The 23,835-nt window shown below is 28.5% G+C and overlaps 2 protein-coding genes across 4 annotated transcripts in view; one reads left to right on the top strand and one right to left on the bottom strand.

Moving 5' to 3' along the window:
- LOC111637629 (tudor domain-containing protein 3-like) overlaps positions 1-7,932 on the top strand; it is a 32,468-nt gene extending 24,536 nt beyond the window's left edge. Inside the window, exons 2-3 of the mRNA XM_023383162.1 lie at positions 3,004-3,126; positions 7,023-7,932. Of these exons, the coding sequence (XP_023238930.1) occupies positions 3,004-3,126; positions 7,023-7,244 (345 nt within the window). The 3' untranslated portion in view covers positions 7,245-7,932. The remainder of the gene's footprint in view (positions 1-3,003; positions 3,127-7,022) is intronic.
- A 207-nt stretch (positions 7,933-8,139) lies between these two features.
- LOC111637628 overlaps positions 8,140-23,835 on the bottom strand; it is a 38,196-nt gene continuing 22,500 nt past the window's right edge. For 2 of the 3 annotated variants that reach the window (XM_023383160.1, XM_023383159.1), the window contains exons 5-10: positions 20,175-21,221; positions 19,917-20,097; positions 18,396-18,488; positions 17,953-18,123; positions 17,448-17,653; positions 8,140-8,514 (exon numbers count right to left, since the gene is read on the bottom strand). In XM_023383160.1, coding sequence (XP_023238928.1) covers positions 8,337-8,514; positions 17,448-17,653; positions 17,953-18,123; positions 18,396-18,488; positions 19,917-20,097; positions 20,175-21,221 — 1,876 coding nt within the window. In that variant the 3' untranslated portion in view covers positions 8,140-8,336. Of the gene's footprint in view, positions 8,515-10,851; positions 12,248-17,447; positions 17,654-17,952; positions 18,124-18,395; positions 18,489-19,916; positions 20,098-20,174; positions 21,222-23,835 lie in introns of those variants that run through there. The other variant, XM_023383161.1, reaches the window with a different exon arrangement.

Below are 23,835 nucleotides of genomic sequence, written 5' to 3'. Positions count from 1 at the left end.
GCGTTGAATTTTCGTCGATGTTAAGCCTAACAAAGACTATTGTATCGTTAAAAATTATTTTTTTATTTTGTACAAACAAAATAAATATATTGAAAAATATAAAAATAATAAAAAATTATACTTCAGATGTTAATTTAGTATCAAAAACGTAAAATATTTGAGTAGCCCAAGACATAGTCAAAGATTGAAGCGCCACAGCACTGGCGAAAATTTAAATTTGCCGACTGGAATTCTTTCGGATGATTGACTTTCGGAAAATCGGCGCTCTACTGTAATTGTAATTAATTTCTTTTTTCTGTGCATACATTTTAGTTCCATAATTTCTTGGAAATATTTATGAAAGTTTACTTTTATGGTGATAATGATGTGAGCTTGTCACATTTACTGTCTATTTAATGTAAAAATTTTCTGTTTTAATTGCATGAATGTGGTTTTAAGTATATTTATTTAAGTAAAAATTTAATTTATTATCTAAATTTGAGTATGAACAAATTGTAAAATAAACACTCACTGATGTTACTGAAAATATTTAAAAACCTTTAATGATATAAAGTTTTTATAACTTGTTTTTATATTAAGCAAGCATTTTTGCTTGATTAATCAAGCTTTTTCAGGCAATGGATCAAGGATTTGAAATGGAACATATTTTAAATAAGTGTTTTACTAAAAAATATAAATATATTTTGTTAAAAGTATTCATAAAACTTACATTAAATAAAATTAAGAAATTGTTGAGGAGAAAGTGAAAAAATGCTTCGAAATGTTGCAAGACTGTTGTATAAGAATTTCAAGGATTTCTTTAATAAAAATTAGTGCTTTTTTTGTGATATGAAGTGATAAGTTGGATATTATCTCTGTCTGGGGAATAGCCTTCCATTACTATTCTTAGTCCTATGCCCTTCAGAGGGCACGGTGATATTACGAATTGATGGCTTTAATTGTATCTATCCACTGCTCATGGTGTTGTGCCATTTGGATGGCTTCACACATTGTATGTCCTGTAATCATCATTACTTGGTCTGTCCACCTAATCTGACATCTGCCTCTAGGGCATTTGCCATTGATCTTCCTTTCTAGAATTTGTTTTTCAAATCCATTTTTGAGTCTGGAAATATGTCCCAAGAAGTGAAGGTAGGATTGGTATATTTTAGTTGGTAAGGCGTGTTGTGATTTTCAGTTGATTTAGGATGGAGCAATTTGTTCAGTGCTCTCTCCAAGAGATTTCAGCATTCTATTATATGTCCATATTTCAAAGGAATCAAATTTCTTCCAAGAAGTGGCATTTATGGTCCAGCTTTCCGAGGCATAAGTGGAAATTAGAAAAATAAGCGTCCTTATGAGTTTTAGTTTATTAAAAATAGTGATTGCAGAAACTTTCCAAATTTTAAATAATTTAGAGGTTGCATTGCAAGTCTGAAATTATTGAAATTATAGTATCTTCCAGGCCTGGAAGATGATATAATTTTGATTTGGTCATTGTTAGGTTCATAGCCTTCCACAAATTTTGTTAGGCATTTGTCAATAACAAAGGTCATTTCATTACATCCATTTTTGCTCGTACCTGAAACATATATTGTGTGGTCAATTGTATCAAAATGATCCTTTTCTCTCCATTACTATTAGCTTTGCTAATTCTGTTATAATCTTGTTGTTTTGTGTATGCTAATTCTTTCCTGTAATATGTGAGCTGTAGTGCAATGTAAAAGGTAGCATTGGTATCAGATCTTAAAACGATTTTATATACACTGAGTTTTTGAAGAGATGTTATGGGGTCTCTGTCATTGCAAAGAAGAGTACATAATGATGTAATATTTAAGCCAAGCTTTTTGGTGTGCCTTTTTATTTTACCTGAACAGTTGAAAACAAAGGTAAAGAGTAAGGAGAGAACTTGAGTCTTTGTAGTGGTATGAAGAGATCCAAGAAGTTATTCCTTACCTTGTTATAGAGATAATTGAACTTAAAGAAAAATCTTCATCCAAAACAATTGTTCAATGATATTTCACAAATTGTGGCAGAATTATTGCTATAATGAGTATAGTTCTTACCTATGACTGGAAGAATAGCAGTATTTTTGTAAGCCCCATGTTGAAATGCGTTAGCAGATTAGCAGGTATTTGTCATGGTGCAATAGTTTGTGGTAGACTTTAAATGTAAGGTAGTCTAGTGTTAGAGTTATTTTTAGGACTAGGAAGTTGATGGTCCCATTTTTTAAAACTCTTCTGTAAATTTTATTTCATTAAAGATTGAATTGATTTAAGAAAATATCTCAAAGTGTGTATCTAATTCTGTCCTCTCTCTTTATTCACTAGATTTTACTAATTGTGACGTCTTTCTCTTTTGAAAGATTAAGTTCATGTTCAAGAAAACTTATTTTTTGTCAGTAGAAGAGATAAAAGCAATAGCTTCTAAATAATCTTAAAGAAAATGATCTGCATTTGTTTTGAATAGCATTGTATGTGTATCAACTGAGGACTATTTTCATAAAATTAGTTGTGATCCTCTGTCATATGAATTAAACAAAACTTATTACATCAATCTTATATCATACCTCAGGTGTCTAGCTTTAAACTTTGATGCGTCATAGAGCACAGAATTTTTCTGGTAATATATTAGAAGTTCTTACCAAAAAAGTAAATATTCTAGTAGTAGTGGAAAGAGAAGTCTGCTTATACTCAAACATTTTATATCAGTAAGTGAGGCCAATGTAGTTTTGTGTTAATTTAATTGTATTTAATTAAATTGTATGCATTAACATTGGCTTGCAATTTCTTTTAAAGCTATTTTATGAAATCAATTATAATGTTTGAAATGTATTTATTTATTTAAAAAACTTACGTATCTGAATTTTTCCAATACATGTGAACTCTGCAAAACTTGATGGAGCAAAGTAACAGTTTTTTGTTGTGTTAATATTTTAATGTTAATAAAATTTTTCATTTCAAAAATGCTTATTTAGTTGTTATATATCATAGTGAAATATATAAATTTGAAATATTTTTTCAGTTATATCCGGCTATTGTCCATGCTGTATCTTCTAATGGAGCAACTTGTGTCGTTCATTTTGTGGATTACGGAAACTATGAAGAAGTGTTAATTCAAGATGTAAAACCATTAGAATCCGATTGGGTTAGTTTAAAAATTTACAGTAAATTTTTGTCATATATTTAATTTTAAGCAGATAACCCATAGTTTGTGCTTGAGGGAGGATGTGGATTATCTGCCAGTTTTAATCTGCAATTACAAACTTACCAAACAGTATCTTTAGACAAAGAAAAAGCTAAGAGTGTCTTTAGAAAATACAAAAAGTACTTTGCAATGGTGAATGTCTAGTCTAATGCATGTAATTTTTCCCAAAACCACTAAAGCCTTGCCTTTAGTTCTTTTGAATTTGTTTTCTGTAAACCACTCCACACTTTAATTAGTACAAGTTTAAGTAGGTATATATAACAGCTTAAAATCTAATAAGTTCCAATAATTTCCTCCTCATTACATACTGTAATAATACTTGTAGAATTATTTAGGTTTGGTTTAAAGTTGATGATTGACTTTCAAACCGATGTCCATGGATATCACAGACATTTGTTTAAACTCAACAGCATTGTGTTCCAACATTTTGCATTTTTTTATAGTATAGAAGTTTGTTCTGTATCACAGTTTAATTTAAGTCAAAAGTTATTAAGCAAAAACTTATTTTACTAATTGTTAATCATCATCTATATAGTAATTGGGTAAACAAAACAATGTGTATTTTATTGAATGGCTGACCTTGACAATTCAAAAAACATTCTTTCTCGGAGTATATAAAAAATGACCCAAAAACCATACCTCTTCAACCCATAGTTTTCGCAAAAAATGTAAAAGAAAGTGTATGATGTCACATCTAGTGCATGGAAAATAAGCTTTGTTGGAAAAGTGAACATTGGTATTTGCATAGGATAGGACCACCATGCATATCAAGGCATGCCATAGGATGGCTGACATAGGACCACCATGCATATCAAGGCATGCCATAGAATGGCTGACTGCACATGATCAGCATCGTGTTGTCCACAAAAGTGAATGCAGCATGAAGATGAGCAACTAAGATCATGTGCAGTAAGCCATTCTACAGCACTAGTAGTCTGGGACGCCCCCTAGTGGGCGTTCTTTACAAATTTCCATGAGGCACGGTTCCTTTGACTTTTTTGTTCCTATCAATATGCTGTACAGCTCTATTAAAGTCCCAATGGTAAGATTTACTCTCTGAATGAAGAGGTGGCGACCCCCCAAACTGTAGCCCCTGTGCGAACAATAAAATCAAAGGAACCATAGCCCTACTCGCGACCCTTTGCGAGATATAAGCCCCTGAAATAATAAATTCCTATTACAAACATACTGAATTATTTATATTGTTATATTGACCAAATAATAATAATAATTTATATCGTTAATTTAAATAATAATTAAAATCATTAATTTGAATGTTTGAAATATGACACACGATAGGGCCTCTAGTGTCCGTTATCAAACAGTTACGCGGATAGACACCCAATGAATGGGTTATATATATATATAGATGTCTTGATATGCATGGTGGTCATTTTGAGCATCCTCCTATGTAAGCATAATGCCATATGCAAATACCAATGTTCACTTTTCCAACAAAGCTTATTTTCCATGCACTGGATACGTCATACACTTAGTTTTTGAGAAAAATGTAAAAGAATGGGTCATAGAGGTATAGTATTTGGGTCATATTTCATACACTCTAAGTGAAGATACTCATTCTGCAAAGTTTATATGGTCTTGACAGGGATCCTTTATACACAGCAGGCCACTTCAATACTGCCTTGTCTTCAAATTCCTTCATGCCATATATAATGTTGGAAAATGCAAAACGGAATATTATAAGTAATGAGATTATTACAAGAGAAAACTAAACAAACTAAAAATACATCACAATATGGTGTATTCAGTATCTGTTGAAGATCAAAACATGTGCAGAAAGTGCAGCATGCTGTCTTCTGTTTTTTTACTTTCCCAGCTGTTATGTATACATAACAAGGGTGAATCATGTCAAATTTGGCATTCAAGAGTTTTTTGCAAATCTCCATGTTTTGAGACTTCCTGAATCCAAAATAGTCAAAAAAAAAAAAAACCAGCAAAAAAATTCCATTTGTGTGTGTGTGTGTTGGTGTCTATTTTGCTTAATATCTCACAATAGGGTAAAGATTAATAAACAAAATTTGGCATGGTGGCTTGCATATGATGATCATTGATGCTATTAAATTTTGGTGGTAAAAGGTCAAGAGGGTGAGGAGAAAGAGGGAGGTCACGTATCTCTAGAGGGGTAGGATGTAATGAAGATTTTTTTGTTAACACTTACACTTTTTCATCAAACTCGCCCCTACTCTCAAAATTTATATTTTTATTTACTATAAAATGGCAAAAAGCTTAAAGTTTTTATAACAAAATCTGATAACAAATGATGCCATACACAATTTTATTTTTTACTTAGTAATACTGTATAAAACTTTTTTTAATTAATTTAAAAAACTCATAACAGCCAGGAAAGTTGTGCAACTCTTGTTGCTAGATTTTTTATCATTTTTCTTTTTTGGCACAGGCCCTTTCTTTGTTTTGCTTGTGTTTCTCCGTAATTTCTCCTTTTTCCCATTATCAGCATCAGCATACATCTCAGGCTTCACAAGCATCTTAAGCATCACAAAAGCCTAGCTTATTAAAAACTTTTTCATACTTCCAGGCTGAGGCAGGACTTTATAGGTTGTATGTTGAAAAATATAATGAAGGTAATCTTCCAGCAACTATGAATACTGTCCAAATTAAATTACAATTGTAGTGTTAATATGATTGACTTATTCTTATAACAAGAGAACATTGATTTTTACTGATTTTATTAAATATATAATTGTAAACATAGTGAAATTTTTTTTATAAATATTTATAAGTAAGAAGAAAAGTTTTTTGTCGACCAAACTGATCATAATAAACTTGCATTACTAACCCAAATTCAACCACAAGTGCACACAATTTGGTTAAATAGGATTGTAGTTGCAGTTATGATGTTTAGGCACGTGCTAAAAATGCAGTTTTATTGCCACCATACTGTAATATGACTTAAGATCATATTTGCTATATTGCTCAAATGGCCTGGGAATGTTGAAATCCTATCATTGAAACTACAAATTCAAAGATTCTTGTACTAACTGATCTTATTTTCCCAGATAGACATCACCTTCCACATTCCCAGAGTATCAGAAGTACATTTTTGATCATTTTGGCAGTTACAAAAGTATTGCAGTAAACCAATGATTTAATTAAAAACCTTTTGACATGCAATAGTGAAAACAATTAGAAGAGTTTGAATTTAAGTGTGCTTAAAATAAGATTAAAAATTATACAGGATTATTTCGACAAGAGTATGTAAATTATATACTTATTTACTTTTTTCTATTTCAAAATTTTTACAATGGTTCTTCAGGATAATCATTCTTTAAATTAATAATAATGTACTTATAACATGATTATAATTTGTTAAAAAATCATTAACAAAATCAGTTGGACAACAACTTAATAAATCTAAACTATCATTTTTTTTTGCATAATTATGTTTAATTACAAATCTTTTTTCTTTATAAAAATATTTCCACCTTTTTTTATGATTGTAGAAGTGTTTCAAAGTTTGAATGTGATGAATGAGTATGCAATTAGTGTGTGTTTATATATATATAATGTACAGTATGGGACCAGGTCTTGATTTCTGGACTTAAGCATATATTTAGCCTAAAATATATTAGTAGTATTTTTACTTTCCACTGTTTAAACTGTTTTTAACACACATGTCAGCATTCACATGGGAACTGGTATCATGCAATGCACATGTAATGGAAACAAAAACCAAAGTGGTAGCATGGCAAACTATAGCCCATCAAATTCAAAACTAGCTGGATTTCTGGTCTGGTACTGTACATACAAAACAATTTAATTTGTTTTATTTTTTATTTAATACTTGTTTCTTACAGAATTACAATCATTCAAATGGCAAATCATCAAACTCCTTTCCAAATGGTATGTTACAACAGAATTTTGTTGGAACTCTAGAATTCAGACGAGGTGGGAATAAGCCTTACGTTCATATGGATACTATAGACAATTCGCCTCAAGGACAAAAAAGAGAAGGAAACAGTAGACCATCTAGACAACTTTATCAACCGCCTGCCCAAAGAAGACACGTCATACCCTAAATGTTTTTACAGATAAAAAAAATCTTAAGTTTTGACGAATCTAATTTAAATATTTAGTTAACAGTCAGAAATCTTTATTTCTTTAATCTTCACTATTTATATTGTGTTTAAACAAACTTTTATGCAATTTTATCTTCATTACATTAAAAAAAATGTTCTATATAGTACCGAAAAGACACTGCCAAAGTTTCTTCCAATTATTCTATGTGCATTTGTCTCAAGTGAAATTATTATATAGTTCAGTAATACCTAATTTATTATGAGACATTTTTGAATGTGTTTATAAATTTTTTAATTGTCGCAATAATTAATTTAATAAAAATATATATACAAAGAAAAACAACCTTTTGATATATCAATAGCTTTCTGAAGAATTAACATAAAAGTTTGTAAGTAAATTGTTTTCTCAGACTTAATATGGGATAGCGTGTCTTAACAGTACATTATATCTCAACAACATTTATCTAATTTTTAGTATCTTTTGTTGTAATATTAGTTGTGAAAATTAAAATTGTAAAAATGTATCTTTATTGAGAATATTTAAATTAAAACTGTGTAATTTATCTCAAATAGTTATCAAATAGTTCTGCAACATAAAATTACTAATATATGCAAAAATGTTATAACAAATCTTTTAAACTAATTGTCTACCTCCTTTTAAATGTCTTTTTTTTTTGTGTAAAAAAAGTTAAGAGAAATTCCTGCAGAAGCAGCTAAAATTTTACAAGAATTCACAAAACAATTTATACTTGTATGTGAAATTTTAGAATAATAAAGTTGAAACTGTTACTGCAATTTTATGAAGCAATAATTTAAATCATCATCAAAAGCAAGATGATGTGGTGCATAAATGCAGTTTATTAGCAAATTTTAATTGAATTTATATATACAAAAATATCTATACAACCCATTAAATATTTGGTTAAAAATTTCATGAATATATCAATTTTTTTTATTTTAGTATTATATATATATGTTACTGTGAATGACCGAAATGGGGGAATGTCGACATTCACAAATATTGGTCTTTCACAGTAACATATACATACATTCACTCCTAAATTGATTCTAGCAAATTCTTGGGGGGGGAGATTAAGTTGCAGGGTGGATTTCTTCCAATGCACTATTCTCTCTCACTAGCAGGTTGTTCCGAATATTATATGGCAACTCTCTAAGATTTTTCACACAGGTGCCTTTTTTTTTATTGGAAGTGGGAGTCCGACTGAGACGTGCCGATCTACGAACAGGAGTGGCCACAGCTTTCACAGATCTAAAAAAGAAAATAATAGAAAATATATTGTAAAGAAAAATTTTAGCCATGAAACATCTCAATTATCTTAACACACAATATTAGTTCTAATGTTTTGTTTTTTTGACATTCTATCTTCAAGTCCACCATTCACGTGAATAATCACCAGTAGCCAAAAAATTTTTTTTACTCAGCCTGAAATAAAAGTTAATTTCCGACTCTAAAAAGAAAATGTTTAAAACATCCTCTAGTGATACCATGATCACATGTATTTTTAATATATAAATACCATTTGCTAACCTTTAAATCAATTAATAATTGATTTTGTATGGTTGAGGTACAAAAACAAATTTTTACACTTTTTTGTTTTATTGTTCAAGAATGTTAGAAACAAATATTGCTTTCTGTTAGTATCTCTGTGTTTTGAATAATTGGTTACATTGCATATTGATTATAATGTGATTTTCAAACATTTTTTCTTTATAGTAGAAAGTGTGTACACAACTAACTTGGGTTGTCATTAGAGGAATTTTATGCTAAATTTAAACTTCAAGATGAAAAAGACTCTCTTCATTTTAAACACAAAAGTTCACAAAATCTTTAGAATAAAGTAAAAATTAGTGATGTAACGAATATTCAGTTACTATTCAGTATTTGGCCGAATACCAAATACCTAAAAACAAGAGTAAGAAATAACAAAAACACAGTAAATTAACATTAAGTCTAAATACCAAAATGATTATTGGGTTAGTGTTGTTTGTTTATATTTATTTATAACTTATAACATGCACAAAATAATAATAGTCACATGTATTCACAATTTATAATTACAAAGAGCGCACATACACACTTATTCGTTCGAGAATTGTCGCACATCTGAGGGTCTGACCCTGCCTATCCTTCTTTTTAAGTGCTCGTCTTTCTCTTTCCTGTATTGCTCTAGTTCACGTATGCCTGTGCATACATCATAATACGTGCTCACGATACTTTCAATTTGCCACTTTTCCATTGTAGATTTTCCATTTTACAATTATGTGACTCATAACCTGGTGATATCAGAGAAAAGAGACACATAGGACTTCGGAATAAGTCACTGTTATGATTTCACAGTTTCAAGACAGCAGCCCCAGACTGTGCCTGTGCACACTAAGTGACTTTCATTACAAGCATTTAGCTTTCCGAAGTCTATGACAACAATTGTTTGGCATTGACGGCCACGAATTTCACGCCAATAAGCTGTCTCCACTTGTTCAATTATGTTATCCACTCAATTTCATATTTATTTTCACTTTTGCAGTCCTTCTCTGTTCTTTTTCCATTATTTACACGTGTAGGTCATTTCATTGATATCATCATTTATCACATACTGCCACGACGCTCTTGTCTGTCCGCTACAACTGTCAAGAATTAATGTGACTGGTGAAGTGTAGTGACAGCGGGCCAATAGAGAGCAGGGTCCTCGCCATAATGCGGTTTGTGCACCAATTTTCACATGTGTGTTCATCAAGCCGAATATTCGGCTATGCTCCTGGCCAAATATACTATTCATTGCAACATTAGTAAAAATCTTTTCACACAACTGCACAGCCATATTTTATGCAAATCTTATAAAGTTGGTTTTGAATGGAAAATTTTGTTAACTTTTTTATTGTGAAATTTCATGTTCCCAAGATGTAAAAAAGCATAACAATGTTGTGGCAGCATATACTTTTACATACAGAGAAAGATTGGAGTTTCAAAATAAAACACATTTAAGAAATTCTTTTTGTTGATGACAATTTAAAAATATTTGTTGCTATTGTTTTAGTACTACTACTAATTTTGTGAATTTATAATTATACAGATTTTTTTATCATCACTTACATGAACTTTTGTGCATTGTTTATATGCAAACATGATACAAAATTAACTCAAGAAGCTAAAATTTTGATTGCAGTGAGTTATGAATAATGAAAGTTCTAGCATATACTTTTCTTTTTAAATCTAACTTATTACAAGAGCTATTATAAAGCATTAACAGTAATAACTAATAAATACATTCCTCCCGTACTTATGACCTGAACAGGTAAGATTTCAGAGATTTTAAGTCAAAAACTACTAAACTAATGTAGAAAGTAGTCATTATTCTGCATACAACTGTATTGTTAGTGTTTGATCCTTCAATGGACTTAATAGAATACATTACACTTGTCTATCTGCTCATTACTGCTTAGAAGCTGGTGTTTCAAATGTGGTTTTTTTTAATCTAATACATTTTTGAAGCACTAAATGCAATAGGTTAATGCAAGAATCTAAACGTCATTATTAATTTCCATTGCTAAATTTACTAATTGTAAAAGTTTAGAAAAATTGCAAATGATAACATTGGTAACAAAAAATGCGGTCACTCCAAACTAGAGAACTCCTGTATTCTGATTAACATGAGTATAACAACTAATCCTAAATCCTTTACAATTTTAATTTTTTTTTCCAGTTTCCACTAAGTTTTCACAAATAAAGCAGAAATTTTAAAAGTAAATAATAACAATTTTGCTAGTCGAGAATTGTGTGCTGCACGACTTGTTTCAAAGGCATTACTCAACTCTCTCAATTGTAGTTTCAGGATAATATTTTAAACAGGGAAAAAACTGTGTGACCAGAGAGAACATGCTAATTACATCAAATAACAAATACCATTGATATAATAATCTACAATGTAAGATTTGAATTCATTTTTTGGATCAACAAAAATCATTACAAGCTTTATTCAATAGCCAAATTTGACAACTTGCAAAAGATGCAAAACATTTATTTTCAATTGTTTGTTTGTTTCCACTTACTTTAACTTTGAATACATTAATAACAAACATTATTATTTACAGTTGACTTGTTATTTCAGTATAAATTTGACATTAAAAAAAGAGTCATAAATTTACACAACATTCAATACTGTGTAAAACAAACTTCTTTTGGCAAATTTTTTTTTCTATTGCTTATTATTTATCAAAATGTAATTCTACAGAATCTTTTCCTTTTATTCATTACACAATTGGAAGTAATTGAAATCAAGCTTTAGAAAACACATCCTAAAATGTTCTGAGATGGAAATGTGTCACATTTTCTTGTCAAACTGAAGTAGATCAATTTTTGTTTAACCTTGCAGAGGGCATGCTGCTGTATGTTTTTTTCAGACTAAATATCAATACAATAGAAAAATAAAGGCCAAAATTATAATATAGTTTAGATTTCATGGAAACAACAATTTCTTTTGATTTTTACAATTTAAAATTATTTTTATGTAATTTTTATATTTATCATCATCTGATTTGCCTTTACTTCACATTCAACCAAAGGCATTATCACTATTTGTTTATCATATCTTTCTGCTATAGTTGATTGTAAATTTATAAACAAAAATATTAGCTATGTTATATATGTAGCTGACTAATATTGCTGTCAAAAGCGACACCAGCATTGAATAAATAGTGCAAATTTATTCTTTCAAACAATATTTCATAAAATTGCTGTAATTGAGAAAATAAACAATACAAGTTGAAGTCATATATAATTTCATACTGTTTGATAACTTTTGTATTATTCAGAATTTTCTTCGATTACATTCATGTTGTCTTCACATTATCACTAGCACAATCAGATTCTGTATAGATTCACTGTGTATTGCCATGTGATTCAAGAATGACTATTTCTCCTGAAATTACCAAAATTACTTTCACCATAATAATGCGTGCTTTATAAAAACTGAATCGAAAGCCTCCTAAACAGATAAAAAATAGTCATCAATATCTTATTTTAAAAATTAAGAAATTACAGTGGAATTCTGTTAACCCAGCAAACCTGATAAACTTGTATGTCTAGCACATCATTAGAGGTTATTGGTGCATTGTTCTTTTCAATCATCATTGTTGAAGCAGAGGAAGACCAAGACAGTATGATGATGCTAGGTAAAACCAGTTAGTTCGTGTGTGACTTTTCCAAAGACATTAGTGCATGGGTTTGATATGAGAAGAGAAATATTTAGGATACTTGGAATCAATAACTTTCACAGAAACAGCTACAGTACAATTAAATTTGTATTATATAATTTTAGTCATCTAGGTAAGATGGTTGGACTAATGGGGACTATAAGTCCGAAATCCATTTCCAACATCAATAAAAGCATATATTTTTTGGATCTGATCTCTGACTCAGTTTTCTTCACTTGTGACCTACAAGGTGTGATAAGTTTGAAAATTAAGGCCACATCAAGATACATTAATCATAGACAAAGAAGCAAAAATATTTAAATTTAGAACAGTGTCCTTGTTTGAAGCCAACCAAGGGTACGAATAGGCTGGAAAAATTGAAATGGCATATTAAACAATAGTAAAAGACAGATTTGTACAATTTTACATAGATAAGTAAGTACAGTACACAAGATATATAAAATTGTATCCAGAGAATAGAAGTTTTTCTGTTTTTTTTCCTATCATCTGATAAGATGGCATTTTTGATAAACTGGCACCACACCGATCCCAATGATGCCAGGTTAACGAAATTTCACCATATATTTAATTAAATATATTTTTAAAAATTATAAATAACATACAAAAAAACAAAAAGATCCCATTCCTGTTACTGGGGAAAAAACCAATCAGATTGCCAAATCAAAAATTACATTTAATAAATGTCAATCAAAAAGAGAAAAGTGTCTAGAAAAGTACTTTAAGAAATGAAGTTCAAACTCCAAATTCTTTATTAAAAACTTCACAGAATATATACTGTGGCATCCACAATATGCCATGTGACCTATACTTAATATTTATGATTGAAAAATAATTTCTTAAAATTCATATTAAATGTCATTTTTACAGTAATTATTGTCTATATAAAATTTATAAATTTAGAATATTAACTTAATTTGTGGAAAATGCACACTTTTTTCTCTTACACTTTTTATGAATTTCAGTCAACAAAGCCAAAAACACTTTATTTTTGGTCATATTTAGGAAAGTATACTGTATTTTGATATGAAAAAGTATACAAAAAAATTTTTTCAAAAAAGTTTTCTGGGAAAAAATGTCCCACTAAAATTTTTCTGTATTTGGCACATCATAAGACAAAATCAGTTATATCTTGGCTTCCAATTATTGTGAAATGATCATTGAACTTATTTAAAAGAGAATCATAATGGAATTACAAAAAAAGAAAATCCATCACAATTACAATTTTATAGAAATTTTTAGGTGTCAAAAATTTAGATCCTAAATTTGACTATTTTATTATTTTCTTTTAAAACTTTAAAGATTCTCTAAAGAATAATGGTTCCAAACACAAATTCTTTTGATCCTATGTTTATTATATATCTGCTTATAATTTTTTTTGTGTAAATGGATATTAAAAGTGCTGTCTATACCAATCAAATATTAGTTCTCAGTATTGCCTGAGCTTGCCATTAGGTTTTGGCCTTGTTGATTTGATGTGGAATGGCTTGTATAAATTTTAAAACCTTAGCAAATTATTAAATTAGTGAATACTTATTTTAAAAAACATTTATTCCCATGAAATGAAAATACTAGAATACCAGATCAGTATGAACCCTAAACATTATTTAGAAAATAAGTGATTATATTTGTTATAATTAATTATTACAAATTAATATTTCAAGATTTAAAATAAGCAAATAAATAATCAGAAACATTCAATAAATTTGACACACATTATAAATAATTATAATTGCAATTAATAACTTTATAATGAATAAATTTCTTTCAAAAATGATGTGAATACAACAGTAAAACAAAAATAATTGAAATTTAAGGGCACATTCATACTTGCCACATGAAAAACACACAAATTATTATTTGCCAAGCATTGGTTTGTTGTTGATATGACAAATGTTCATCCAGGATCTAGAAAATGGACAATTTTCAAATAATAATTTCTCTCTCTGCTTTTATAGTTACAAATAGTTTGTATCTGTTCATGAAAAAAGCCCAAAAGATTGTGGACAATATCACTTCATAAAAGCAGAAAAATGCAAGCATGAAAAAGAAAGAAATTTAAAATAATCATTTCCTTTGATTTGGCAGAATTTACTGACAAGAATTGGGAAATGGCAAATAATGAATTTTGCTTAGTATTTGGCAAATAGTGAACACATCTGAAGAGTATAAATTAATTTATTTAATTTTACAATTACTAATATGATTTATTGAAAAGTTAATTTCTAAACAATATTTAACCACATTATTTATTACAAAATAAAAAATTCAATAATGGAGAAAAAGTGAATATAAAACTGTATATTCAGACTGCATATTTAATTATTCAAGTCTGAAAACTTATCACTGAGCAAAATTTTGGTAAATTTTAATCAAATAAGTATGTTATATGTAATAAAATTATCCAACTAAATAAATTGAATTGTTTAGAAAGCAATTATTTTTATCTGAAATGTTCTTGGTGTGGAATTCAAAGAAATTCTTTATGGTTGGAATTGATGCAATAATTTGGATAATTTTTTAATTGTAAGAAACTTTAATTGCTCTAGATCTTAAAGAAAAGAACAATTTTCAAAAAACATATCACTTTAAGACATTTTTGAGCTTGTTTAATTAGTATTAAGATGTATTTAAAATATTAAAAAGAAGATAAAGTACAGATTAAGATCAATGCAAAAAAGGTTACAATAAATCATTATTATTAGAAGTAATTAGTAGATAAATCTATTTCTTGTCAATATGTTATTTGTTTTTCACACATTTAATGGAATGTATTTCATTTTTTGTTTTAAATGTATTTACAGACCAATAATTAACAAGTTAAAAACTATAACTTTTTTCATGTTTTTAATTTTAAATATTCCTAATATAGGGATTCTCAACTCGGCTACCTTACAGTATCTGTCATTGACAGATACTCTAGGGTATAATTGTATACTTTTCATATAAAATACTGCAATCTTCAATGTATCAAACATATAAGGGCATCTTTGATGCAACACTGGTTTGTCACTATGTACTCAAAAATTGTGAGTCCACCACTATCTCGGAAAGTTTGGGAAACACTGCTATAATAGTCATGTTTAGATTGGAGCACTAATGTATTTTAGAGTGCACTGTTATCAACATGAATGTCTGACACTAGTACTACACACTAAACTCCAACCTGAATATGATATATCATTTAATATTGGAATTTAAGTTTTATAATGATTTCTGCATCTAATTTGATCTCTAGTTGCAATTATTTCCAATTACAACTTTGCACAAATTTCCTGACATCACACCTTTTACAGTATGGCACATTGACAAAATAAAACAGCATTTGACTTACTAAGCACATATGCTATTGCTTCTCCAACTTTTTAATTAATTATTTTTTCTAATTAACAGTTATATATTTTTTATAATTGCTGAATTATTAAAACTAAAGCATTTTATTATAGTAGTTTATTCTGTTATTAATCAACAACCATAAATCTACATGGCTTTGAAAAAGAAAAAAAAAAAGCCATTATTTATTATTCAATAACAAATCCCGTATAACCCATGTACAAAAATATATATTAATATTTATTAAATTTATCCCTAAATAAATTTCCTGAACTTTATAAAATATTAATAAACTGGAAAAAAACTCAAAAACTGTTTTATTGCACAATCAAAATTATTAAAATGATAAATACCATTTAAATTAAAATTATTTATCATTTTTTGTACTTTCTAAATTTTTGGAGAAATTCTGTATATGTTTGGGAAAGATTTTGGGTCCTGAAAATATTCTGCACTCCTTTTCATAAAGTTTGTGTTGCAGGACACTACCTCTTTCTACCTGCAGACGGCTATGCTTAGTCAAGCATATTATCAGCAAAAAAAAAAAAAAAATTCAACAAGATAGCCAAGGAGGCAAATTCCTTGACTTTTCATGACTTTTTCTGAACAATAATGAAAACCCCTGATTTATCCAGACTTTCAAAGTGCATAGGAATCCTGTATATACAGTAATATTCAGCTAGCATACAAAAATATTACATATGTGTTAGTAGTATGTTTTAAATTTATAAAAAGAAATTGTGTAAGTGCACAAAAGCTACAGTTTGGCCATTGTAGTCAGAATATTCTTCATATGGAATGAATATAAAAAATATATGAATATTTTTCCTATATAATATGAAAAGCTTCTTATACAATAAATAGACTCTGAATAGGTAATTATAATTACCATATATAATCTATTTACATATGATACATTTTCATTAATAAGTAATAATTATCAAAAATAATTATGCCAAAAAATATTTTATATATAAAAAGATTAGAAATATTTTAAAATCTTATAAATAATTCAAGAATTAATAAGCATATTTTGATGCTTGACTGTTGATATAACTGTTATTTACAATAGGTTTTCAAATTGTCATTATTGCCTGAATGATATGATTGCAGATACTCAATTGATACGACATCATTGAACAACATCTTATCAATACAAAGTATAAACAGGATATGTATATATAGTTTACCAATGCTTTTGATTCTGTTCTGTTTATTCATACTGTGATAAAACATAATAATAAGGTAGTAAAATTTTAATGTTAAATAATTTATTAATTTAATGTATAACTAAAAAATATTGAGGGCTATTTAAGAATATTTATTTTTGTAAAATAACTTTTATTTTAATTAACCTTATCAAAATCATTTTTATTTATATTAATTAATGAAGAATATCAATTTTCACATGTTGAACAGTTGCAATTTTGTATTTTATAAATTTATGGTATTGCTTATAGAAATAAATTAATTTCTCAAACTATTCTAATAAGGTTATCATTCCAATAATTTTCAAGCTAATTCATTTTATGCTTATGCTCAATTGTAAAAATAAGATTTTAGACTGACAACTTGACAAAGCATCAAGCATCAAAATTTGCCTAGTATTTTCTTTGTGATGAAAAAATAATAAATATTTACTTGTAAGATTTTGAATCACTCAATGATAGATCAAACATTATCAGTGTTGAACGAAAAATGTTTCTGTTATCCACAAGAGGTTTTCTAGGAGTGTTCATTTTTGTTTTCTCCTCCATCTTTTTTTCTTTCTGAGAATGCCATTGATTTTCATTTTGTGAAGAATAACTACATAATAATCTTTCAAACTCATGTGAAATTTCAGCTGGCTGAAATAAAATTTTATTCATTTTATGTTAAAAAAATTTAATTCTATTATTTTAATTTTATTTAACTAAATATCATAGTATGACAATATAAATAAATTTATACTATAATCTATTTTAAGAAATTATCATTTAAATCTTTTTAGTGAATACAACAACCACTTTTAATTGTGATGACAATGATTTAATATTTACAACAGGATTACATTATACTGTAAATTACCAATATTAGATTATATATATCAAAGGTAAATTCTTTTTTATGCATATTAACACATTTAGTAAATATAATTATACTCTACCTGGACACCTTTATCAAGTGCAGTATGATAAAATGTTAAGGCATCTTCTAATTTATTTTCTTTTTCTGCAGTAAGAGAATGACAAATCCAATATTGTGGTTCTTTTTCTATTTCTGGATTGTATTTTACCATTTCATATAGCCATTCAGTTATACTTGCTGGAGGATAACCCTACAGATTTTATAAATATGTAAAAATGTCAATTATAATTTTCATTACTTTTTGTTTAAAATTATTTTAAACATAATAAATTATGTATATTATTCTAATCTTAAATTTAAGCATACATATTCATGTTAAATTCACATACTACTTACTCTGTTTTAAATATTTATCAATCAATGTTTTAAAAATTACTAAAGTTTTGAAAATATTCACATAATTAATATATTTAAAATATAAAAGGTTTAATATCAACAAAATGAAGTATTTGAAATACTTACAATCTGTAATAATTCCTTCAATTCAAGAAGTGCCTTTTCTAAATTATAATTTTCATTAGTTAATACTTCATCTTCATTTGGACTATTTCGAACCTATAATGAAAAATGAAATAATAAAAATATTAAAAATTATTTGCTTGTTAAGAATAGTATTTTTTTAATCTCCATTATTGTTTTATATACACTTCTTATATTTTGCTGTAGCACTCTATATGTTAAACATTTAATAATTGATTTATCAGATGAGAGAGAAAAAATAATACTAAGGCATTACTTTTTACCTCTCATCCTTATTGCAATCATTGAGTCAAGTTTATCTATATTAAGCCTAAGTGGCTTAATAATCTATGATGGGCCAATGCCTCATATTGACTTATAAATCAATTATTAATTGTTTAACAAATACAGCACTACAGCAAAACATAAAAAGTGTATATAAAACAATAATGGAGATTTAAAAAACAAGTAAAATGGCAAAGCCATTTTTGGGACAAGACTATGTCCTTGAGAGTGCGAGCAATGCATGCACAAATCTCACACTTGCACCTGTTTGTAAAAACAGTCTCAGCATTTCATATTTTCTTTTGACCCATTTCTCGATCCCGACTACCTACAAGTCTGGTTTATTTTGTATGTGCATGATTTGGGCACCAAATACTCTATGCCAAATTGCAACTCCTGACAATGTATTTCTTCATACTTCTAAGGTGTGCAGCCATTGACAACAGCGAGATTTTAGAGATGAGACTATGTCTTGTCAATAATGCTATTCTTAACCCAGGCATTAGCAAATTTTATTAAATGCAGGTTACATTCTGATTATAAAATTAGTCAAGATCAGCTTGTCATTGCATATACTAAAACTTAAATACAAAATTTCATTTGTAAATGCTTGTAAATATGTAATATATCTCTATAGAAAACAAGCCCAAATAGACCAAAAATTATGTGAATGTATGGTGAATAATAGTATAACTTATCTGTTCCTATCTATCAGCTTGATGCTAAACTATTTGCAAGACCAAAAAGACTGAACTCAATGTAAGCATTATTTCTATTTTTTAATGTGCACTTCTTTGTTGTTTTGCATCAAAATTTTGGCACCACTTATGCTTTCACAGAAATTTTAAATGACACATTCAAAATATATGTATAAATGTATAAGCTATATAAAAGGTTCTTGCATGTCAAATCTAGTTCAGGGCCATAATTTGTACATGTCTGCATTAGCCAATACTAATATAAATAGATTCTGGAATTCTCATACAGTAACAGACTGACACTTTACTGCTTTAAATTACTGAATGTTTCATTGCATAGTTGTAAACAATACTTTAATTTTAAAGTATTCTACAAATTAAAAATTCATTTCAATAATTAATACATTTGCATTTTATCAACTGAAACAAAGACTAAAAGTTTATTTTATAATTAAATTTAAAACAGCAAAAAGAATTATTTACTTTTCTTACATAAAAACTTTAGCATTAAGAAATTAACGTTAATATGCCAATTAAGTACCTTTAATAGTGGTGATCCTCCAAGAGAATCTACACAACTCTTAAATTCTACTGATGCATTTCCCTTTTTTGCAGAACTCTTTTGTAACTTTAACTCTGATATATAATGACCAAAACAGTTGATATTATAAAAATTGGAAAGACTATCTCCCTTATCATCAAGCCAGGATTCTAAACGTTGTCTATAAAACAAAAATACAAAATCTTAATTAGTAATGTTAAAAATATGAGAATTATTAATTCATTCTAAAACACATACCTTATATTTAATTTTTGTATTGGAGTTTTTGGAAGTTGTTTTCCAGAAACTCCAACGCCTGGCTTAATATTAAAATTTACACTTTTCTTTATAGAACTTTTGCTTTTCATTACAGATTTTAATTCCTCCTTTTCAGGCAATTTCACCAAAGATGACTTATTCACATGTATTTTAGATTTTGCTTTTTCTAGCTGACCAGCATGAAATAAAAAAGAAATACTCCTTCTTGTCTGATTCTTATTAATTACAGAAGTGTTATTTTCTTTATTTTTTTCATTTCCTTCTCTTTGAGATATCTTATCAATTGAAATTTTGTTATTTGTTTGTTTTTTTAAAGGAACCTGCTTTTTAGACTGTTCTTTAACTGGGCTTTTAATTGAAGCTTCTTTTGTATTTTTTGCTACATTTTTGTTTTTCAAAAGTTTAGTATCAACATTCTCATTACCTTTTATCATTTTTTTCGAGTTACCATTTGTTTTAGATGTTTTTCCTTTTATAACTGCAATTGATCTTCGGCTTTTCAAAATGTTATCAATTTTTATGGCCTTTTTAACAATGTCTATTTTTTGTATATCATCACCAGCCATAGTAAATCTCTTACTATTTGCAACTGCCAATGATGGTCTACTCTTTAAAATTTCATTACTTTTTGTTTTCTGAAAATGATCTTTTTTTTGCAAATCACTGTTGGTTTTTGTGAATCTCTGTTTTGTGACCATTGTTGATTTTCTTCTGTTTAAAATCACATTATCTTTAGTTTCCTTAATATCATCTAGTTTCTTTCTATCATTATTTGCTTCCTTACTTTTGGCAAATGATAATGATGGTCTACTTTTTGGAATAGCATCTTGTTTCATTTTTATTTTATCACTATTATCTACTATATGAGGTTTTGTTTTTGTGACTATCATAGACTTTCTGTTTTGTTGTTTTATATTTTTCAATTCATTGTTAGTCTTCATGCATCCTTTCTCCTTTTTAAAATTAATTAAAGAAGTTTGATCTTCTCTTTGATTTTTTTCAGAAATGATGGGACATACTGTCATCCTGTAAAACAATTAATGAATTCAGATTTAAATAAAAAACTAAAAAGTTTTATTTAGATAAATAAATTATAAATACAAGTTTTAAAATTTTTTATTACAGTAAATTACTGTATTTAGAGCTCCATTTTTGAGCATAAATAAATTTTACTAACTGAAACCCACTGTATCAAAGAGAAAAAAATCTTTTGATTCCTTTCCCTTTAATTAAAGTTGTAACCAGTTCTGATTTGCCACAGTTAATACTGATCATAAAATAGAAAATATGTTTTAGAAAAATATTATGATAGCAAAAATAATAAAATATAAAATAACACTTCCTTTTACGAATGACATTTCTATGAAGTGATTTCTTTTGAAATGTAATTAGTTAAACTCAACATTATACCATTACCATTTCAATTTAAATGCAAACAATTCCACAATAATAAATTAATATTTGTAAAAGAATTATATATGATGATCATAAGAACTATTAAATTTTTATACAAAAGATAGTTCAAAATTCCTTGTGCAACTTCAATGACTTTAATTAAGAATATGCCATTACAATTACTTCTATTGTATATCTAAAATTTTGCTGCAATACAGTTAAAATTTTTAATCTTTAACATAATTGTCATCTTTCATGACACATCACAAACTAGTGTTGAAATTTATTTAAAAAAACATTCCTCAGTTGTTGCTCAATGATTTATGAATCACTTTTGAAATCTCAACTTTAATTTAATCTAAACACACTTTTAATAAGTAGTCAATTGTTATGGATTCCTTTCAAATGCTTCTTGAATACAGGCCACTGCATCCATGTTCATGGTGGATTCTTATTTACTAACTCTCAAAAAATTTCATCCACTTATTAATTGAATTCCTATCCAATGAACCTTTTCTGTAATGAGAATACACGCACTAAAACAGTGCTTCTCAAACTCTGTGTTCACCAACCAAGTTTTTTTTTTCTGTTCTAATCAGACCAGTATTTTTGTGAAATTAAATAAAAATAATTATAAAGCAGAGAATAATCTTCAAATGAAATTTTTATTTTAATTTTTACACTGAATTTGTGAGAAAAATGCAACAACAAAATTTGATTTTAATCATTTTGAAAAAATGGATTTGTGGACTATTTTCAAGTAATTTTCTGGGCCAGTGTCAATTGCCGGTCCAGCTGTGGCATTAAGTGTTAAAATAAAGAAAAACAAATGTGAAATCCGGAAATTTTACTGAATTTTCCGATTAATATACAACATTTTTCTAAACCCCCAATTAAATTTTCCTTTAAATTCTAAACTAAAACCTAACTTAAAAAAAGGGAAAAATTCTGATCTCCCCTTTCGTTCAAAGTAAACATCCGTCCATTTCGAAACTAATCCCACATTCCAACTCCAAAGTTGATAGTTAGCATGGGCCCAGGGACAACTTTGACCCATCCGCGTACCTTTTACCTCACAACAATTGGTCACATGACCATTCTCCCACGACGAAACTATAAAAGCCACTTGCTTCCCCCTCTCGGGGAAGTCGTTTATCCGCCGTCACTTTAATACTGTGTCCTATCGATATTGTGTCCTGCAAAAATTATTATCCTTATCCTACCAACCCGTTGGATATTATAATCTTTTTCCTCAAGAATATTTAAAGACATAAAGAGGTATGGAACAAATTTTTGTGAACTCTCTCTCAGCCCTTCGCGTTTTAGGGACTCAGATTTTTTCCTCCACAATAGTTATTGTAGAATCTATGTAGTCAATAAATCGTTGTTATCTTGTTAAGTTGGTGTCCTCGTTTACTCATATATCGCCTGTCATCTTACCGATGCATTCCTCCCTCCGCCACTCGACCCAAAACATTTAATCCCGTTACAGCGGGAAAAAGAAAAATTTAATCCATCCTACCCTCCCCGGCGGTTCACACAAAACTAATTGAACAGCATGTTTTTAAAAACTTTTAAGGGCATTTGAAAGTCCAAACAAAAACATCTGAGATGTCAAAAAAATTATACTAAGTAAAAAATTGACAATTAGATGACAGTCAGAGTTCTTTTCTTAGGAGTTTTTCTTTGGTAAAGATAAGCTTAACAGGTCAAAACAATACCCACAAGATTTTTATTATTGTTTCCTACATTTCATTTTGAATTGCCAATCTTATCCTTAACAAAGAAAAACTCTTAAGAAAAGAACTTTGATTGTCACCTATTCAATTTTTTTTACTTATGTGAGTTCGCCAACCTGGTGCAGATCAAGGACTTAAAATCCACTTCTCTGACACCAGTGTGCATTTACTGACTCTCAGGGGATTACTCAATCCATGTCAAGAAGGCTAGGGTCGTTCACATGAGGGTGATGGTGTTGGAGACAGAGATGACAAGTGTCTTACAAAGTCCATCAATCATTTATTGTGACAGGAAGAATGCTTACATTGTCTAGTTGTTTTACAACAGTTAATCAGGTGTAGTTTGTGAAGCAAAGTAACTCCAGTCTTCAGATAGTCCTGCTGGATGATCACAGCCTGGAGCAGGCAAGAAGGGTTCTTTCAGTCTACAGCGATGACAGGTAGGTGATGGTGATGCGGTCCTCAGTGCGGCAGACAAGACACAGAGAACAACTTTTACAGCACAC

Source organism: Centruroides sculpturatus, unplaced genomic scaffold (genome assembly GCF_000671375.1).
Source record: "Centruroides sculpturatus isolate CEXI.00-Female unplaced genomic scaffold, Cexi_2.0 scaffold846, whole genome shotgun sequence".
In the NCBI taxonomy this organism is placed as follows: domain Eukaryota; kingdom Metazoa; phylum Arthropoda; class Arachnida; order Scorpiones; family Buthidae; genus Centruroides; species Centruroides sculpturatus.
This window is presented reverse-complemented; position numbering and strand designations above follow the sequence as displayed.